This window comes from Theropithecus gelada, chromosome 13 (genome assembly GCF_003255815.1).
Source record: "Theropithecus gelada isolate Dixy chromosome 13, Tgel_1.0, whole genome shotgun sequence".
NCBI classification, from domain to species: domain Eukaryota; kingdom Metazoa; phylum Chordata; class Mammalia; order Primates; family Cercopithecidae; genus Theropithecus; species Theropithecus gelada.
This window is the reverse complement of record NC_037681.1, coordinates 48,392,670-48,414,379: the sequence shown is the minus strand read 5'-3', so window position 1 is coordinate 48,414,379 and position 21,710 is coordinate 48,392,670. Positions and strand designations below refer to the sequence as shown.

General features: G+C 36.6%; 1 protein-coding gene and 1 pseudogene across 11 annotated transcripts in view; one reads left to right on the top strand and one right to left on the bottom strand.

The window, feature by feature from the left end:
* The window catches only part of BABAM2 (BRISC and BRCA1 A complex member 2), a 463,266-nt gene that overhangs the window by 305,423 nt on the left and 136,133 nt on the right, over positions 1 to 21,710 (bottom strand). For all 10 annotated transcript variants that reach the window (XR_003122373.1, XR_003122371.1, XR_003122372.1 and 7 more), the window contains one exon: positions 9,600 to 9,794. Coding sequence is in view for 7 of the 10 variants with exons in the window: in XM_025405839.1 (XP_025261624.1) it covers positions 9,600 to 9,794 (195 nt within the window). In the remaining 3 variants the exon portion in view is untranslated. The remainder of the gene's footprint in view (positions 1 to 9,599; positions 9,795 to 21,710) is intronic.
* Positions 18,246 to 20,140, top strand: LOC112636996 (annotated as a pseudogene). The gene has a single exon (XR_003122374.1). The product of XR_003122374.1 is annotated as a protein FAM133B pseudogene (transcript).

Genomic DNA, 21,710 nt, shown 5'->3' with positions numbered 1-21,710 from the left:
TTCAACAAGAAGAGCTAACTATCCTAAATATATATACACCCAATACAGGAGCACCCAGATTCATAAAGCAAGTCCTTAGAGACTTACAAAGAGTCTTAGACTCCCATACAATAATAATGGGAGACTTTAACATCCCACTGTCAACAGTAGACAGATCAACGAGACAGAAAGTTAACAAGGATATCCAGGAATTGAACTCATCCCTGCACCAAGCGGACCTAATAGACATCTACAGAACTCTCCATCCCAAATCAACAGAATACACATTCTTCTCAGTAACACATCGCACTTATTCCAAAATTGACCCATAGTTGGAGGTAAAGCACTCCTCAGCAAATGTAGAAGAACAGAAATTATAACAAACTGTCTCTTAGACCACAGAGCAATCAAACTAGAACTCAGGATTAAGAAACTCACTCAAAACCGCTCAACTACAGGGAAACTGAACAACCTGCTCCTGAATGACTACTGGGTACATAACGAAATGAAGGCAGAAATAAAGACGTTCTTTGAAACCAATGAGAACAAAGATACAACATACCAGAATCTCTGGGACACATTTAAAGCAGTGTATAGAGGGAAATTTATAACACCAAATGCCCACAAGAGAAAGCACAAAAGATCTAAAACTGATACCCTAACATCACAATTAAAAGAACTAGAGAAGCAAGAGCAAACACATTCAAAAGCTAGCAGAAGGCAAGAAACAACTAAGATCAGAGCAGAACTGAAGGAGATAGAGACACAAAAAAACCCTCCAAAAAATCAATGAATCCAGGAGTTGGTTTTTTGAAAAGATCAACAAAATTGACAGACCACTAGCAAGACTAATAAAGAAGAAAAGAGAGAAGAATCAAATAGATGCAATAAAAAATGATAAAGGGGATATCACCACCGATCCCACAGAAATACAAACTACCATCAGAGAATACTACAAACACCTCTATGCAAATAAACTAGAAAACCTAGAAGAAATGGATAAATTCCTGGACACATACACTCTCCCAAGACTAAACCAGGAAGAAGCTGAATCCCTGAATAGACCAATAACAGGGTCTGAAATTGAGGCAATAATTAATAGCCTACAAACCAAAACAAGTCCAGGACCAGACGAATTCACAGCCAAATTCTACAGAGGTACAAGGAGGAGCTGGTACCATTCCTTCTGAAACTATTCCAATCACCAGAAAAAGAGGGAATCCTCCTTAACTCATTTTATGAGGCCAACATCATCCTGATACCAAAGCCTGGCAGAGACACAACAAAAAAAGAGAATTTTAGACCAATAACCCTGATGAACATCGATGCAAAAATCCTCAATACTGGCAAACCAAATCCAGCAGCACAACAAAAAGCTTATCCACCATGATCAAGTGGGTTTCCTCCCTGGGATGTAAGGCTGGTTCAACATATGCAAATTAATAAATGTAATCCAGCATATAAACGGAACCAAAGACAAACACCACATGATTATCTCAATAGATGCAGAAAAGGTCTTTGACAAAATTCAACAGCCCTTCATGCTAAAAACTCTCAATAAATTCGGTATTGATGGAACGTATCTCAAAATAATAAGAGCTATTTATGACAAACCCACAGCCAATATCATACTGAATGGGCAAAAACTGGAAGCATTCCCTTTGAAAACTGGCACAAGACAGGGATGCCCTTTCTCACCACTCCTATTCAACATAGTGTTGGAAGTGCTGGCCAGGGCAATCAGGCAGGAGAAAGAAATAAAGGGTATTCGATTAGGAAAAGAGGAAGTCAAATTGTCCCTGTTTGCAGATGACATGATTGTGTATTTAGGAAACCCCATCATCTCAGCCCCAAATCTCCTTAAGCTGATAAGCAACTTCAACAAAGTCTCAGGATACAAAATCAATGTGCAAAAATCACAAGCAATCTTATACACCAATAACAGACAAACAGACAGCCAAATCATGAATGAACTCCCATTCACAACTGCTTCAAACAGAATAAAATACCTAGGAATCCAACTTACAAGGGATGTGAAGGACCTCTTCGAGGAGAATTACAAACCACTGCTCAGTGAAATAAAAGAGGACACAAACAAATGGAAGAATATGCCATGCTCATGAATAGGAAGAATCAATATCATGAAAATGGCCATACTGCCCAAGGTAATTTATAGATTCAATGTCATCCCCATTAAGCTACCAATGACTTTCTTCACAGAATTGGAAAAAACTACTTTAAAGTTCATATGGAACCAAAAAAAGAGCCCGCATTGCCAAGAAAATCCTAAACCAAAAGAACAAAGCTGGAGGCATCATGCTACCTGACTTCAAACTACACTACAAGGCTACAGTAACCAAAACAGCATGGTACTGGTACCAAAACAGAGATATAGACCATGGAACAGAACAGAGGCCTCAGAAGTAATGCCACACATCTACAACCATCTGATCTTTGAGAAACATGATGAAATACACTTTTAAAAAACGACTCTGAGCATGCAGGCGGAAATGTGTTCTTCATTCTTAACATTAAGCTTGCATCCCAATATGCATCTGTTTTCACCTGTTTAGAAAAACAGGGGTTTCCTAAACATTATAGTTTCATAATTATTATTAGTATTTCTTAAACATTATAAAACCAGCATAGACAAGGACTACAATGTCTAAAAATCGTTAAAAGAGATGAGCAAAGCAATAAGGAGAAACGATTTGATAAAAATAAAAAGGTAAAGAATTAGACAATAAAGAATGGGCATTTTTTGTTAACGTTTACTTTCAAATGTGTGCTTGCTAAAACTCTCTAAATGGAGGTTCGGGGGCAGGGAGAAGAGTGTCTGCTTAGGGTGGGGAGAATAGTGTATTTCAAATTCGCAGGCTTGTCAGAAGACTGATAGTAAATCAGAGCCCTTTTCCTCTTCTACATGGTAACATTTTCCTCATGCCAGCTGATAGTAAAAGGAAGAAGCGTATCAGGTTTTTCAAAGCCTTATACTTTTAGAGCAGAAATTTTTTTAAGAATATAAATATATGTGGCAGAAAGAAAAATTCAGCGATGACAACAGTAAAGACCATCCTCTCTAACAGATACAGAACTGCGTAATGCAAAGGGATTAAATAATCATTCCCAGTCTTACATTCTTCATAGCAAGCATTTATGAGATGGACTACTTGGACCTGAAAAAAACTAAAATACTTGAATTTCCATTCAGATCAGGAAGAACCTACTGATTCTTATGTTTCATTCAGAGAATATACTATTATCATGTTTTAATATAATAAATATCCATTTATTTCATATAAAAATGTCCTCGTGTTGCAAAATGCCACTAACACATAATAGATGTGTTTTACTGATCAGTAAGCCATTTGAATATATGCTTACAATTCTTGTTGCCCATATATGTCATGCCTCTAAGTTTCCCCCAATCATACAACCCACTGACCATCTCTCTTGAGAGAGCCATTTATGTCCACCTTCCTTCAGGGTCTAGGTCAGCAGTTGACCAGTAAAGGCTTTCCTTGGTCACTCCCTTCCTCAGTGATTGTCTCTTCTGCTGACTGCTCACACAGCCTGTATATTCCATTTGAGATGTAATCTATCTAGTATTGTTCAAATTCCTTTTTCACAGATACAGATTAAACCTTCGAAATTGGATTTTAACAGTCTCAGGAGCCAAAGCCGTATCTGATCTATTTTATTTTGTTTTAACCCAAAACCTAGCATAGTAGACTTTTCATAAATGCTATTAGTCCCACACTGGCTTAGCCCTACTAAAGTGCATCTTGTTAGTTTGGTGCAGCATTCCAGCACACAAAAATAATTTTTAATATTGATTCTGTAATCTTTCACAATAGCTATCTTTTTAAGCTCTATACTAGCAGAAAAAAGAAACCCATACTTTGTATGATTTCATTCAAGTCCCTAACAAAACCCTTAACAAGAAAAGGTCAAAGAAAAAGCCCTGTGACATTCCACAAAACACCTGAGGCTGATAAGAGTTACACCCAAACTTTTAGATGGAACGCTTCCGCAGATCCCAACAACTAAGAAAGGAGCATACGTCAGTGGAATCCTAAGAGAGAATGACCAAGTGCTTCACTGAAAATGAGATCATCTAAGTTTATGATATTACCCTTCCTTAAAGAAGCAAACTAAGTTTGTCATGACAGTTTCCCAGTTACCCAACTATTTTCCAATTGACTACTGCATTTTTATTTTAATGTTTGTAAATCATCTACTTAAAGATCTGAGCTTAATTTCTTTAAAAATCTCCAGGATGTCATCACTTACAACAGTCTTCTAGGATCTTTCTGCTTCTCCAAAATTTCTCAAAGATAATGTCCCAGAGAGCATATCTGCAACTTTCTTCAGTACCCTGAAATGGTTTCCTTTAGCGCTTCCAGAAGGCATGCAGCCTTGCCAACACCTTGATTTTAGCCCAGGGAGACCCATTTCAGACTTCTGCCCTCCAGAACGATGACATAATAAATCTGTGTTTTCTTAAGCCACCAAGTTTGTGGTAATTTTTACAGCAGCAATAGGAAACTAATACAGTCCCTGATTCAAAAAAATCTTGGCGCAAAATCAAGCTCCTTTCTTTCCGCCAGGGTCCAGTGTTTATCTCTAGACTCTTGGTCTAGATTTTTCCTCCATTAGCGGGCTGTCCTTTAATACTCCTGAACCCTCATGCCAAGCTCTAATTTGTTCATCCCTCAAGACTCACTTTTATACCCTGTTTCTTGACCTACTCCCTGATTCCAACTCATAATTTTACTTCTATAGTCTCAGCTACCATTTCTACTAGGCCTTTCCTAGGCCTGGTCTGCCATAAGCTTAACCTCGGTCTACTTTGCCTTGTTATAGGATTCTCAGTTTCTTTACTTCACCTGAATCCATAACCATTGCCCTAATGTTTACAAACTACTTAATATCAAATCAAAATAAACTGAGATAAGTGTAGCAGTAGTAGGTTTTGTAAGTAAAGAAAGGAGTATCGGTAACATTAAACAGAAAGTTTAAAAATACTATAAAAACAAACTATCTGCTGAAATGAATTCAAACTTCTACACCTAGATGAACTACACCTCAAGTATTAGCTGAGTCACTGAATAACATTTTGAAAATTATTAGGTAACAAAGGGTGCCATACAACTGGATTATATTCAAATTCATATTAATATTAAAAAGGGGGAATGAGACACAAAGGCAAATCCTAAAAACTAAAGACTGGTTAGTTTGACAGTGATTCCTGCTTTCAGATGAGCCTGTCAGCACTAAAGACAACACATGTTCACCCAGAAGTCATGCCAAATTAACCTAACATCCATTTATGTAAGGACAATTAAGTCAATTATTTAATAGGAAAATGCTGGGGATAGAGGATAAACTAAGTTCAACAAAGTTTTCCTTATTAGCCATATAAACATATTAATGTTTCAAAATAATCAATAGTTTGCATCTTGAACCATGCACTGTTGGTGGGAATGTAAAATAGTGCAGCTGTTAAAGAAACAGTATGGAAATTCCTCAAACAATTAAAAATGGGATTGTATAAAACCTAGCAATCCTACTTGTAGGTATATATCCCAAAGAACTCAAAGCAGAATCTCAAAGAGATAGTTGCACACTTATGTTCAATGTAGCATTATTCACAATAGCCAAGAGGTAGAAGCAACCCAAATGTTCACTGATGGATGAATGGATAAGTAAAATTTGGTAAATACGCTCAATTGAATACTACACAGCCTTAAAAAGGAAGGAATTCCTATCACATGCTACAACACTGACGAACCTCAGACATTATGCTAAGTGAAATAAGCAGTCACAAAAATCAAATATACAAGTCTACCCATATGAAGTATCTAAAGGAGTCAAAACCATACAAACAGAAAATAGTAAAGTGCCTGCCAAGTGCTGAGGGGAGGAGGAATTAGTGTTTAATGGGTTCATTTGCAAGATGAAAAAGTTCTAGAGATCTGTTGCACAGCAATGTGAATATATTTAACACTACTGAACTGTACACTTAAAAATAGTAAAGATGGCAAATGTAGTGTTATGTGTCTTTTACTGAAATATAAATTCAAGACTTTACAAAACCCTTGAACTGAACAAACAACATGATTTGTAATAACAAAAATTTTAGTCATGCTGATTTGAAGGCATTAATCACGTATAAAACCTTAAAATCAAAACCTTTAAGAAAAAGTCAAAGAGGCCGGGCACCGTGGCTCACGTCTGTAATCCCAGCACTTTGGGAAGCCAAGGAGGGTGGATCACCTGAGGTCAGGAATTCAAGACTAGCCTGACCAACACAGTGAAACTCCGTCTCTACTAAAACTACAAAAATTAGCCGGGTGTGGTGGCATGTGCTTGTAGTCCCAGCTACTCAGGAGGCTGAGACAGGAGAATTGTTGAACCCAGGAGGCGGAGGTTGCAATGAGCCGAGATTGCGCCACTGTACTCCAGCCTGGGCCACAGAGTGAGACTCTGTCTCCAAAAAAGTAAAAGAAAAAGCTGAAGAATAAAAGTGGGAGTGTTATTTAGCCTAAGAAAGACAGTGAAACCTAAAAGAATTAGCACAGAAGAGCACCTAAAGTTATTCTGTGCTTAATGAGAGTTTATTCATTCATTCATTCAAAAACGTTTATGGAATACCAATGAAGTGGAAGACACTGTTCCAGGTGTTTGTGATTTGCTAGTGAACAATGATCCCTGCCCTCATGAGATTTTATATTTCAATGAGGACAGACACACAATAAACATAATCAATAAGTATGGTAGGCTCCCTCTAAGTGGCTCCCAGTGGTCTCTGGTATTCATACTCCTATGTAATTCTGTGTGTGTGTGTGTGTGTGTGTGTGTAGGTATGTGTGTGGGGTGTGTAGGTGTGTTGGGAGGGTGGGGTATTGGACCTAACAAATAGAATACAGCAAAAGTGATGGGCTGTTACTTTCAAGATTAGGTTATAAAAGATTGTGACTTCTATCTTGCTCACACACTCCCTCTTGCTCTCCCCCACTTGCTTGCTCTGAATCTTGTGCACTGCCCTGTAGAGAGGCAAGCAGTTGAAGGCGGCCTCCAGACAACAGCCAGCCCTGAACTCAGGCCCTCAGTTCGACGACCCATGAGGAACTGAACTATGCCAACTACCACACACATGCATTTATAATGACTCCATCTCCAGTCGAGCCTTGAGATGACCACAGCCCTAGCCAACACTTCAAGCATAGCCTGTGAAAAACCCTGAGGCAAAGGGCCTACCCAGATTGCTGCCAAAAACTATGATAATAAATGTTATTGTTTGAAGCCACCAAGTTTTGGAATGATTATTTTACATAGCAACATATAACTAATACATTAATTATATGGCATGCCAAAAGGAAATGCAAAAAAGCCACATGGAGCAAAGTAAAAAATAGAGGAGAGGGTACGGGTGCAAGTCACAATGTTTAAAAGGGGTATTACCAATACTTACACATGAATGCTTACAGCAGTATTCATAAAAGTCAAAAAGTGGAAACAATCCAAGTGTCCATTAATTGGTAAATGGATAAACAAAACGTGGTATGTCTATTCAATGGAGTATTATTCAGCCACAAAAAGAAATGAAGTACTGATACATGCTACAACATGGATGAACCTCAAACATATGCTAAGTGAAAGAATTCAGTCACAAAAACCACATACTGTATGATTCCATCATAAGAAATGTTCAGAAAAGAAAATTTATAGAAACAGAAAGTAGTTTAGTGACTGACTAGGGCTGGAGGTGGGAACAAGATTAACTGCAAGGGACATGAGAGATCTCACTGGGGTGATGGAACCATTCTAAAACTGGATAATGGTGGTGGTTGCTCAAATCAGCCAACTTATTAAAAATCATTTAACTGTACACTTAAAACAGGTAAATTTATGATATGTAAACTATACCTCAAAACGGCTGCTGGGGGTGTTAACAGGGCATCATTGAGAACATAACATTAGTAGAAGTTTGAAGGAAGAAGAGTATTAGCCATGTGCATATCTGGGGGAAACATCCCTGACAACAGAGAGCCTATGCAAAGACCCTTGGGCAAGAGAATATCTGGTGTGCTTGCTGCACAGCAGGGTGCTAGTGTGGCTGGAGTTGAATTTGAAAGAGAAAGGTCGGAGATGAACAGACAAAATTAATGATGGATGGAAGATGGTAGTGATGGGAATCATATAGTTTTGTTTTTTTCTTTTTTTTTGGTCTGTTTTTTATATATATAATTTGTATATTATATATAATTTATATGTATACAACATATATAAATATAAATTACATATATATATAATTTAAGTTCTGGGATACATGTGAAGAATGTGCAGGTTTGTTACATAGGTATACACATGCCACGGTGGTTTGCTGCACCCATCAACCTGTCATCTATATCAGGTATGTCTCCTAATGCTATCCCTCCCATAGCCTCCTCCCACCAACAGGCATCGGTGTGTGATGTTCCTCTCCCTGTGTCCATGTGTTCTCACTGTTCAACTCCCACTTATCAGTGAGAGCATGCCATGTATGGTTTTCTGTTCCTGTGTTAGTTTGCTGAGAATCATGGTTTCCAGCTTCATCCATGTCCCTGCAAGGGACATGAACTCATCCTTTTTATGGCTGTATGGTATTCCATGGTGTATATGTGCCACATTTTCTTTATCCAGTCTATCACTGATGAGCATTTGGGTTGGTTCCAAGTCTTTGCTATTGTGAATAGTGCTGCAATAAACATACGTGTGCATGTGTCTTTATAGCAGAATGATTTATAATCCTTTGGATATATACCCAGTAATGGAATTGCTGGGTCAAAAGGTATTTCTGGTTCTAGATCCTTGAGGAATCACCACATTGTCTTCCACAATGGTTGAACTAATTTACACTCCCATCAACAGTGTAAAAGCATTCCTATTTCTCCATATCCTCTTCAGTATCTGTTGTTTCCTGACTTTTTAATGATCGCCATTCTAACTGGCATGAGACGGTATCTCATTGTGATTTTGATTTGCATTTCTCCATATAGAGTTTTTTATACCACTGGAAGGACTTGGCTTTTACTATGAGAGAAAAAAGAGAAGTACATAAGGTTCTGGGAAGAGGAGCAATAAGGTCTGACTTGAATTTTTAAAAGATCATATAATCGTTTAAGTTACAAAAAGAAAATATAAAAGGCACCATGTAAGCTAGCAGATTCCAGAGTTACTGACCTCTCTTACCTGACTGGGATATTGGAGAAGTCTTCCATTCAAAGGACGGGGAAACTTGTTAGTGTCTCAAAATGTGACCTGCAAGCCACATACATCAGAATGACATGGAGACTGGTAGCACGTGCAGGCCCTCAGGCTCCACCTCTGACTGCTGAATATCTGGGGCTGGGGATGAGACTCTGAATCTTACAAACTTCCCAGGTAATATCTTTAAGAAACACAATGAACTAGACAAACATTAAGGTCTCTTTAAACTCTAAATTATGAGAAACATATAGGCTACCTAGACCATGGTTATTTAAAGAAATGACTAGGATTTTCAAATGAACATCTGAATTGATTATTTTATTATAGATGAAGTCATCTTTTTTCCCATTCTCAAAAATTCTTACCCAGTTGTTTTTTTTCCCAGCATAAATTTCCATGTTCTCTCCATACTGTGGCTCTTCCAGTAATGTCTGGTATTCAAACATGAGGCGGGAGCTCTCCCGGAGGCGGCTGCATTGGAATTGGTGATACTGTTGCACAAGTTCCTTCACCACAAGTAAGAGACATTCAGGATTTGAAGGATTCCAGGAGGCAAGATTCTGTAAAAGCCATAACAAATAAAAGACCAGTTAAAACTGAAATTTCATACAAATCCAGTATCACATTCACACATCAATGTAGAGGAAAAGAGTAATAGAAATCTAAGAGGAACAGACTACTCCTAGTTAGCCATATACCCAGAGATGAAGTTAGAGAAATCTTTTGATATTGGCAATTTCTCCTGCCTTCTAAAAAAATCCTTGCAGAAAAATTGAGGAGGAATTCCATCATGAATAGGCAGAAACAGTGAAGTGTAAAGCCGGGTAGTAACAAAACAAGAAACCTAAATATCCTAGAAGACCATAATTTTAGCCCTGGAAGACTTAATTTGTTTCTTATTCTTTTATAATTTTAATTTTTTTCGATCTCTACCTAAATTCAGCATTATATGCTAAAGTAATTCAACTCAGATCCACAGACCATCTGTATCTGTAATACCAGATATAAATAAACGCTCTGTAAACACTAGAGCCTCACAGAAATATAAGCACAATGGTGACGGTTAGGCCTGAAAAAGATAGGCATAAAATAGAGACATGGGAAAATGTCTGCCAAATGCGCAAATCTGAATAACCACAGTTCATCCATCAGTCACTCCTCCAAGTAAAAAAGGATGGTTCCAAGAAAAAAGCAGCTAGTTCAGCTTGGAACTCAATCACACTCATGATTTTCCTTGAGACAACATACTTAGGTATGCAGTAGTCTTCCATGTGTACTCTCATTTTGTCGCACAGAATATTGAAAGCGTGTGTACTCAAGGGTCATGACTTTATAAAATTCATATTTTTTATTACTTCATCAAAGACATTCTTAAGTGAACTGTTGTTGTTTTTTTAACTGAGTATGTGTGACAAAAGAGAATAAAATAACTATGAGTATAGCTTGATGTCTGGTGTGGTTAATGCCAAGTCATCAGTTTTGCACACCACTGCTTCTGCAATGTAAATGCAAATATTAACACTGTAAAAAAGAAGTCATAATATCTTAATATGATTATGAAAACAGTTTTGACTTTGCAGACCCTTGAAATGGTCTCAGGGACCCCAGAGGTCTGCAGACCACACTTTGAGAACACTACTTTATATTGTCCTAAGGACAAACCAAGCATAGCTTCTATCAAAAGAAAACAAATAAAAAGTAAAGGAATGCATTTTTTAAAGGAATTACTTTGCTCTACTGAGTGGGTTGATTTATAGGAACTAAATGACAATGGGGAAATCAGTAAGTGTTCTTTCATTTATAGGAAAAACAGGTCTTAGGATGTTCAAATAAAGACAATGAACAGAGGAAAAGGTAAGAGCTTCAGTATCGTACAGTGAATAAGAGGGGTATCTTGATATGAAAGTGATTTGATAAGTAAAGTACAAAGTTTTCCCTGGCAAATCTGTTGACCTCAATAGCCAGACTCCTTCTGAGCTGTTCAAGACTAAATTCAAAGCATCAATAGGATATAACAGCATTGTGTAGAACTTAAAATGATCTTAACATAGCTTGCTATGCATTTCCTTCAGAGAGCACTGCTAAACATTTATAAGCAAGAATAAAATACAATATTCCATTTCTTGGTCAAGTATTCCTTATCAGTCCTCGCTCCCTACTAGAGCAAAAAGAAAAAGCTTTAGTTGTCTTGACTTATATTTTTTAAATTCTGTCATTTCTCCTTAGTTATTTGGCAAGTTACAGACCTATATCCAAACAGTTTTAAAAAATTATGAAAACATATAAGTTGGCAACATACCTTACCAACTTGAATTCATTTCAAGTGATTCAAACGAAGTGTTAAAAGACATACTAACCAGTCTCCTTCCATTAAAACATAATTTCTTTGTTGATCTCCTTAGCCATTCAAGGCAAACTCACTGGAAAACACTCCCATCAAGGATGGTTTAGCTATACTAAACAAGATAAAAATTCCTCTAGTATTGCTATATGACCACTTTTACTTGTTAGGTAATTTGCGGTTTGAACCACTTTGCCTAGAAGGGGAGAAAACAGAAGATATATAAAGTTTTAGTTACTCCCTAAGAATAGGGCATATTTTAAAAACAGATCTAGCAATACAAGGCATTGGAGCTTTCCATTCTCTCAAGTATGAGATAGAGAAAAATGCCCAAAGGTCCTTCAGGGAAAGAGGAGGAGGCATAAATTAGCAGGCGTCTATGAAAAAGAGAAAAATAAGTGTCTCTCTCTCTATTCACAAAGTTCTTCTACTTCTTTTTGGTAATGCTTGAAGGAAGAAATCTAAAATGGGGATGGCCACAAAGAGTAGGCACAGGGCACATCACATATTAACAGAGAAAAGAGCATACAGTAAAAGGATTCCAAAAATGAGGAATGAAAAATGCATTCAGAGAAAGTGATAAAACATAGTCAAAGACAATAATCAAAAGCAAAAGAAAATTCACTACTATTTTATAATAGAAACTTCATCATTCTCACTAAAACACCTATGAAACAGTTTAGGGAAGGTATCGCACCAATTCTTTTTAAAGACTAGTTAACTAGAGAGATTAAATAACTGCTCACATTCAAGTGTAAACAATAATTGAGACTGTGTAGAATGTAAATCTTCCTACTCTTCCTCCAATCAGTTAACTAAAATATCAGTTTTGAGCCAACGAACTAGCACTTGCCTCTCTGTGGTCATGAGCGAACTCATGCATAGTGGTAATTTTGGATACTTTGGCTCCCCTGTCCAGGCCACCTGACAGGAGGAGTGCTCCCAGTTCATCTGACCCTTGACCTTTCCACATTTCTCTCTCGTAAATACATTCCACCACCTACCTACGGGCTCCCATATCAATGGCCCCGCAGTCTTGAACAAGCCCAACCAATCCTCAGAGTTCCTCCTTATCAGAGCTTCCTTCTTCAGAAAGACAGTGAGCAATAGTAGTTTCAAGGCCTAGCTCACCCTCAATTCCGGTTCCACTTATTAAAACCCATAGTTTTTCGGCCACAGTGCCACAAATTTAGACATGTGTGAGGATATCAATGAATGAAAAACATTAAGAAACAATGTAGTCCATCTGTGTCTTTGGGGAGATAAAGGAGGAAACTAAGCAAATGAAGAAATGAGACTTGGAACCATCTCTGCTTAATAAGGGAGGGAAAAAAATTTTCCGGGGGGGGGGAATTCTTTAATTAAATTAATCTTATGATAAAAATATTCAACTAATAAAAAGATAAGGTACAGGAATACATTAGAAATATAACAAGAAAATTATCTAAAAAAATCTTACTACAAAATTTTGCCTAACTCTCTAGCATATCAGTAAAATAAAAGGAAATTAAAAGAGACTGACAATATATGAAAAGTATGCAAGCCCACTAGTAGTTAAAGAAGTATAATTTTCCTCACTTCTCCTTTTTAATAAACTAACTTTTCATTGAAAAGTAATATATGTATACAGTAAAACAAATATTCTTAAAGTGGCATAAAAGAATGTAAAGAACAATATTAAGTCTCCCTCCAGACTATATTATGAGATCCTCTCCCTCCAGAAGATACTTTCCCCCACACAGGGCCTGCACATGACACCAATGTCTGACCCTCCCTAAGTTCCTCCACATGACCCATGGCTCTGCCACTCTATGCTGCCTCTCCCACTCTCTGAAGCTCCAAACACTGCTTCCATGGTACATGCTTCCCTCAGATCAGTGTCTTCCTTTCAACTTACTATCCTGATAGTGCTTCAGCTCCACAAATTGTTTCTGGCTCCCATGGGACCCTCTGATTTGGCCTGTCCCTCACCCAGCATTTCCCACAAGAGAAGAAAGTAGAGCAAAAATTATGAGAAACAATGTTTATATCTTAAATTAGCCAAGTTCTTTTTTTCAGCAAACAGCCAATGTTGGTGAAGATATAATTTCATGGACCTTTTTACACATAGAATTGTAAACTCATACAAGTAGTTTAACTATATGTATGTGTGTGTGTGAGAGAGAGAGAGAGACAGAGAGAGAGAGAGAGTCTTAGAAATGTTTATTCTCAATGCCCCTAGAAATCTTATTTCTGGGAATCTAGCTAATCTGCAAATAACTAAAAATAAAGGAGGGGGAACTTTATAGATAGAAATACACATAGAGTCATTTGTAATATTATGAAACTGCAAACAATCTAGACACCTGATAATAAGAATTGTTTTAAAAACTGTTAATGTAATTCAAATAAATAATCTGCAACTATGTTTCTATACTATTACAGTAGGTTTATACAATTATATATATAATTATATATAATAGTATTATAACTGTATAAACAATTTATACAATTATATATAATTATATGTAATAATATTATATATAATTGTATAAACAATTACAATAGCACAGAAACAACTGCAATAGCACAGAAAATACTTTTGTTACAATATTAAATGAGGAGAAACATAAATCTGCATACACATTATGATTACAACTTGGCTATCCCCATCCTCTCCCAACCTTCCATAGCAAAAACCATCTATACATGGAAAATTTATTGGGAGAAATGTTAATAACTGAAATCCATAGTTGGAAGCTATTTAAAAGAGTTTTTTTCTTTTTCCTGTTTTTCCGCATTTTTCAAATTTTCTGAGTGTATATACATGTATATGGATGTATGTATACATAAGACATGAACATACTTTCATAATGGAAATATAACTTTTAAGAAAACATAATAGCATACTTCACATATTTTATTTCACACTTCACATATTTCATTTCAAACTGTTTTTCAATCCCAAAGTTTAAGAAATTCCATTTGTCATTTTTACATTTTATAAGGTCAGACTCCAATTGTCTTTTCTAAACAACTAAAAAAGTTAGCCAGTGCCATAACCTTCTGGAAAACAAATCTTGCATCATTTAGCCCTAAATACATATGCTTCAAGTAACTTTGAATTTACTATTTCTTAAATTCTGAGCCTCGTGGAACGTTTCCAGAAAGCAAATGCAACATGCTAAAGTGTAGTGGTCACAGTTGAAGCAGTTTATTGTGCCTTCCTTAGCCAAAACTCTTTTGTGTTGCATTCATCTAAATGCAAAGTCTTACTAAGCAAAAAACAAATTTGGAGGCATCACATTACCCAACTTCAAACTATACTATAAGGCCATAGTCACCAAAACAGCATGTTACTGGTATAAAAATAGGCACATAGGACAATGGAACAGAATAGAGAACTCAGAAACAAAGCCAAATACTTACAGCCATTTGATCTTCAACATAGCAAACAAAAACATAAAGTGAGGAAAGGACACCCTATTCAACAAATGGTGCTGAAATAATTGGCAAGCCACCTGTAGAAGAATGAAACTGGATCCTCAGCTCTCACCTTATATGAAAATCAACTCAAGATGGATGAAAACTGAAATCCAAGACCTGAAACCATAAAGATTCTATAAGATAACACAGGAAAAACCCTTCTAGACACTGGCTTAGGCAAAGACTTTATGACCAAGAATCCAAAAGCAAATAAGACAAAAACAAAGATAAACAGATGGGACTTAATTAAACTAAAAAGATTCTGCACAGCAAAAGAAACTATCAGCAGAGTAAACAGACAACCCATAGAGTGGGAGAAAATCTTCACAATCTATACATCTGACAAACGACTAATATCCAGAATCTACAAAGGACTCAAACATATCGACAAGAAAAAAACAAATAATCTCACTAAAAAGTAAGACACATGCACACCTATGTTTATTGCAGCACTATTTACAATAGCAAAGACTTGGAACCAATCCAAATGCCTATCAATGATAGACTGGATAAAGAAAATATGGCACATATATACCATGGAATACTATGCAGCCATAAAAAAGAATGAGTTCATGTCCTTTTCAGGGACATGGATGAATCTGGAAGCTATCATTCTCAGAAAGCTAACAGGAACAGAAAATCAAACACAGCATGCTCACGCTCATTAAGTGGGAGTTGAACAATGAGAACATATGGACACAGGGAGGGGAACATCACACACCAGGACCTGTCAGGGGTTGGGGGGTAAGGGAAGGGAGAGCATTAGGACAAATATATAATGCATGTGCACCTTAAAACCTAGATGATGGGTTGATAGATGCAGCGAACCACCCTGGCTCATATATACCTATGTAACAAACCTGCACGTCCTGCACATGTATCCCAGAACTTAAAGTAAAATTTTTTAAAAAGTGGACTAAGGACATGAACAGACAGTTCTCAGAAGAAGATATACAAATGGCCAACAAGCATTTGGAAAAATGCTAACATCACTAATCATCAGGGAAATGAAAATCGAAACCATAATACAATACCACCTCACCCTGCAAGCATGGCCAAAATAAAAAACCAACAGATGGCGTGGATGTGGTGAAAAGGGAACACTTTGACATTGTTGGTAGGAATGTAAACTAGTACAACCACTATGGAAAACAGTGTGGAGATTCCTTAAAGAACTGAAAGTAGATCTACCTTTTGATCCAGCAATCGCACTACTAGGTATCCACCCAGAGGAAACATTATATGAAAAAGATACTTGCACACGCATGTTTACAGCAGCACAATTTGCAATTGCAAAAATGGGGAACCAGCCCAAATATCAATCAACAAGTGGATAAAGAAAATGTGGTGTGTGTGTGTGTGTGTGTGTGTATATACACACACACATATATATACATACACATACACACACATATATATGAAAACTGCTCAGCCATAAAAAGTAATGAAATAATGGCATTCACAGCAACCTGGATGGAATTGAAGACTATTACTCTAAGTGAAGTAACTCAGGAATAAAAAAACAAACATCGTATGCTCTCACTCACATGTGGGAGCTAAGAGCTACAAGGACACAAAGGTATACGAATGAGGACACAAAGGTATAAGAATGACACATTGGACTTTGGGGACTCAGGAAAGGGTGAGGGTGGCAAGAAATAAAAGACCACACATTGGGCACAGCGTACACTGCTGGGGTGATGGATGCACCAAAATCTCAGAAATTATCACTAAAGAACTTATTCATATAACCAAATACCACCTGTTTCCCAAAACCTACTGAAATACAAAAATTAAAAATTAAAAAAAAAAACCTGTATACAAATGTTCATAGTAGCATTATTCCTAATAGATAAAAAGTACAAACAACCCAAATGTCCATCAACTAATGTATGAATAAATACAATATGTACATACATACAATGGAGTATCATTCCACAATAAAAAGAAAGGAAATACTGATTCATGCAATGACAGGGATCAACCTTGAAACATTAAGCTGTGCAAGAAGGCAGACCTAAAGGCCACACACTGTATGAATCCATTTATACAAAATGTCTAGAAAAGCCAAATCTACAGGGATAGACTGTAAATTAGTGGTTGCCTAGGGCTGGGGACTTGGGGGGAAATGAGGACTGCTAATGGGCACATGGTTTCTTTTTGGGAATGATTAAAATGTTCTAAATTCACTATGGTAATTGATGACTGCACGACTCTGTGGATATACTAAAAACAACTGAATTTTATACTTCAAATGGATAAGTTATATATCAATTAGATCTCAATAATGCTGTTAAAAAAGAAAAAAAAATCTTTCTACAACATAGAAAGTAATAGTGCATTAGGGAAATTCTAATTTTAAACTTCTAATGTCTATAATCATGAATAAATTATATAGAATATGCAGAAAAAATAAAATAAATGGCAAGTCTTAGGATATCACCAATAACATTTTACATTTCTAACAAAACTGGAACTGAACAAGCATGATTTTTTTAAATGTCACTCCATCTGGAGAACACCAAGGATAACAACAAAAATAAATTTGCTATTGACCTATTTGTAAGAGGACCAAGTATTATCAACAATAAGTGTTTATACTGTACATTTTGTTAAGTATGTATAATTCCTTTAATATATCATCTAAAACAATTGAAATGAAATCATTTTAAACATATTTTCCTAATTTCTTCAAATATAACAAGTTACAAATTTTGAAAAGTCGAGTGGACATAACATGAATTTGAGGATGGGAGAAAGAGAAGCTGGATTAAGAAAAGCAAGTCTACTCCTTCTTCCATGTAATTACCGTTCAAATATTTATAGTCATATGGCAAACAAAAAAAGGTAACACAGCACTGCCAATCATATATATATCCCTTATGGTTTTAACTTGCAGATTATATTTTGGGATTTTGTTCTTGAGAAGATTCAACTATTAAGAACAAAATGAAGTGGACACAAGAAAGAATATCATAGTAGTACCCTTCATTACTACAAACTGTAGCACACTCATAGAAATAAATATTGGTAAGGCAAAAAAAAATTGAACAGGGTAGTTCTGTGATCCTCCATGGCTTTATTTTCAAATATTCTAATAATTCTCTTCCCCCTTGTAAGCAGAGCCTATAGAGTCTGATGAGATTGTTGCTATGATGTTTGAAGTTGTTCATTACAGTCTAAAACACAGTGGATTCTGGGATGCACAGAAGCTAATTAGAAGGAAATGCACCTGCGGAGGGCCCACTTCGGCCGTTTCTCTGGCCAGGTTTCCCTCGGTGTGCGACTGTGCGCTCAGCCCAGCACCATGGGGAAGTGGGACAAATGGGTGGCCTATATGCATCCAACAGCAATGGCAAGATCAAGGGGTTCAATCCAGTCTTCAGAGCCAACAATACAGGATTATCTGAATCGACCAAGGCCTACCTGGAAAGAAGTAAAAGAGCAACCAGAAAAGAAAAAGAAAGGCTCCAGGGCTTTGGCTGAATAAAATGGAACTGGAAGAAAGAACTAGAAAAACACTGGGGGAAATTGTTAAGTGGAAGTGAGAGCTCATCCAAAAAACGACAGAGAAAGAAAAAAGAAGAAATCTGGTAGGTATTCATCTTCTTCTTCATCAAGCTCTGATTCTTCCAGCAGTTCTTCAGATTCTGAAGATAAGGATAAGAGATAAGGAAAACAGAGAAAGAGAAAGAAGAACCGTTCACATAAATCTTCTGAAAGGTCCAAATCAGAAACTGAATCAGACAGTAAGGATAGTTTTAAAAAGAAAAAGAAGTCAAAAGATGCCACTGAGAAAGAAAAGGACCTTAAAGGACTCAGAAAAAAGAGAAAGATATACTCAGAAGATAAACCTTTATCATCGGAGTCCTTGTCAGAATCAGAGTGTATTGAGGAGGTACGAGCAAAAAAGATGAAAAGCAGTGAAGAACAAGAAAAAGCAACAGAAAAAAAAAAAGAAAGAAAGAAAAAGAAGCATAAGAAACACAGTAAGAAGAAGAAAAAGAAGACTGCTAGTTCAAGTCCTGACTCACCATAACATTAAGAAAAATCAGGATTCCCTTATAAAGAAAGCACAATGTCTGAGGAAATTGCAACTGTGAAAACTACAACATATTTACTAAAATGCATGAATTTTCTTGTTTTTAGAATTATTCCTGGACTATTCAGTAGCCACTCAGACGCCACTGTGTGAAAGGGCCATAAATGTTGCCTGCTGCTTGAACATCTATTTTTTTCTCTTCCAGCGCTTGATAACTCTGGGAGATAATACACTGCAGTCGTACTAGTGGTTAAGATATTTGGGAATAAAATCAATACTTTTGACTAGAAGTGTCTAAGGATAAACCAACCGAAATTAAATCTGGATACATCTTTAAGATGTGATCAGAAATGACCAGATGACTCTAGTTAAAATTTTTGAAGGAGGGATTACATTAATATTTCAAAACCCTTATTCTGTAAATAAGTGTATTTTAATTTTTTCCCCTTATATACTTTTATTTACCTGGGGAAGGAGGTTGGAGGGGGTGGTTTGCTATCTCTTTAGCTAGCAGAATAGTGTGCCTTTGATCCTCACACATCTGTATTGTGGACACAGCAGCCATGCTTCACGGGGAGGTCAAAGCTGGCTACCAGCAGTCTTGCCCTTTACTGAGCTTAGTGTCATCCTTGGATGCTGCCATATGCTGCTTTGAGTGAACTAGAGAAACAGCCATTTGCAGCATGAGAAAGTCCCAAAAGCTCTGGGATTTACCTCCACTTCAATAATCATGAATATTTTTTAGCATTTGAATGTGTTATGCCATTTGAAATAATTTTGATTATACTTTGGCTTGGGAAAGGAATTATTTTAAATAGACAATGGTACTTTTTGAACTTGATAGCTAAGGATTCTAAAATGCATATTTTATACTAAGTTTTAACCAGTCAGGAAAATTTTATGTAACCAGTGATAGTTTATTTTTTGTATGAATTTTGTTTAGGCTGCAATGTTTAGCTTTTGTTAACTCCTCACTCTTGCTGTCTTAAGTTCATTACTATGTTTAACAACCTACTTGCCAAGATATTTAGCATGTAAAATGCAGGGTTTTGATTTAAAAAAAAAAAAAAAAAAAAAAAAACACAGCTTCATATTGAAGCTGAGACTTACCATAAACAAGTTGAGTGACAAAAAAAAAAAAAGAAAAGAAAGAAATACAAATATCTGCCATCCAAATTAATACCTAGTAGACAGCAATAAATGGCCACTTCTGGGATTAATTTGGGCTAGTAAAAGTATTCCTAGAAACACAGGATAAGTCCTCACACTTACTTAGGAACTGTGTCTGACAAGTAAACTGAATGTACGCCGGTAAAACATGGCGATTTGCGACCTATGTTTAGGGGCTTCTGGTGGAGCCAGAATTAGTCTGAACAGAAGGCACTTCAGACTTTCCAAACCCTGTTTCAACGAGAACATCTCTGTTCTTCTAGTTTTTGTTTTAGTTTGGCTTGGTTGGAGTTTTATCAAAAATGTTATTTGAAAAGAATCTTTTTTTGGAAAAATTGATCTAGTCCAATACACAGTGAATAGTTCAGTGAAATCTTAACTTTACCTCCGCCCGTCCTATATGTGACTTTCATCTCAATACCAGAAGCCCTGCTAAGTGGAATCCATAATCATAACATGGCCATGGAGGAACAGCATAGGATCTTCACAAAAATGTGCTAAAGAAAAGTATGTCCCTTTGTTTCTTTCCTTTCAGTTTTTGTTTTTAAGACTTTAGCCACAAATTATCAAATCAGTCAACAAATATGCAGCTCATGCTTGGAGTAAAAGGGATTTATCTTCTTAAATCCTACATATGTAGGATTTAACAATAAGCAGAGTGGAGCTGGCAGCTGTTCCAGAAAAACTCATCCATTTTTGGGAGTTTTTGGGAGCAGTCATGGAAGCCATGGAAGCTTCTGATTGTGGTTCTGCCCCTCCTTTATCTTGAGCTCTCCAAGGTTCTGATCTGCTTCTCAACCAACAACCAACTTTGCTGTTAGCCATGTGTACCCACACGTGTGTGTGTGTGTGTCTGTCCTTCTAAAACAGCTATATATATATATTTTTTTTTTTTTGACTTGCAGGATAAAATCAATCAGACCATTCCCTGGCTTACAATCAATAAAATCTTCTAGCTACTTGTGGTAATGTGATCCTGATTCTCATGTCAATACAGAACATGACAGTTATATATTCTTGAGGACGACATATGTCTTGGGCAAAATGCACAAATACCTTTGTAGCTGAAAAACCACTTTCCCACAAAAGTTTGTGATAGGACTGGTAAGACTCATAATGGAGAAAAAGCAAAATAGGAAATTGTAAGTCTGAACTTTTCAAAACGTCATTCAGTAGGCAGCCTCACTCAGTTGCTAGGTAAGCCAGACTTCCAATTAACAGGAATTCTAGGGCATGTTCAAATATCTATCAAGAGATGATCTACTGGTGGAATCTTACAAAAATTTATCATCTCAATTTTGTGCCAGGGTGTCAGAATCTTTCGAGGTGGCATACTTCACATGTCTAGTTTCCTCCATAGGCAAGTAGGCTTTAAACCTAAAACATGTAAAAGTATCCCAAAATGATACCTATGGCTCCATTGATAAAATTCAAAAGCCTGTAATGTCCCTTCTTGCC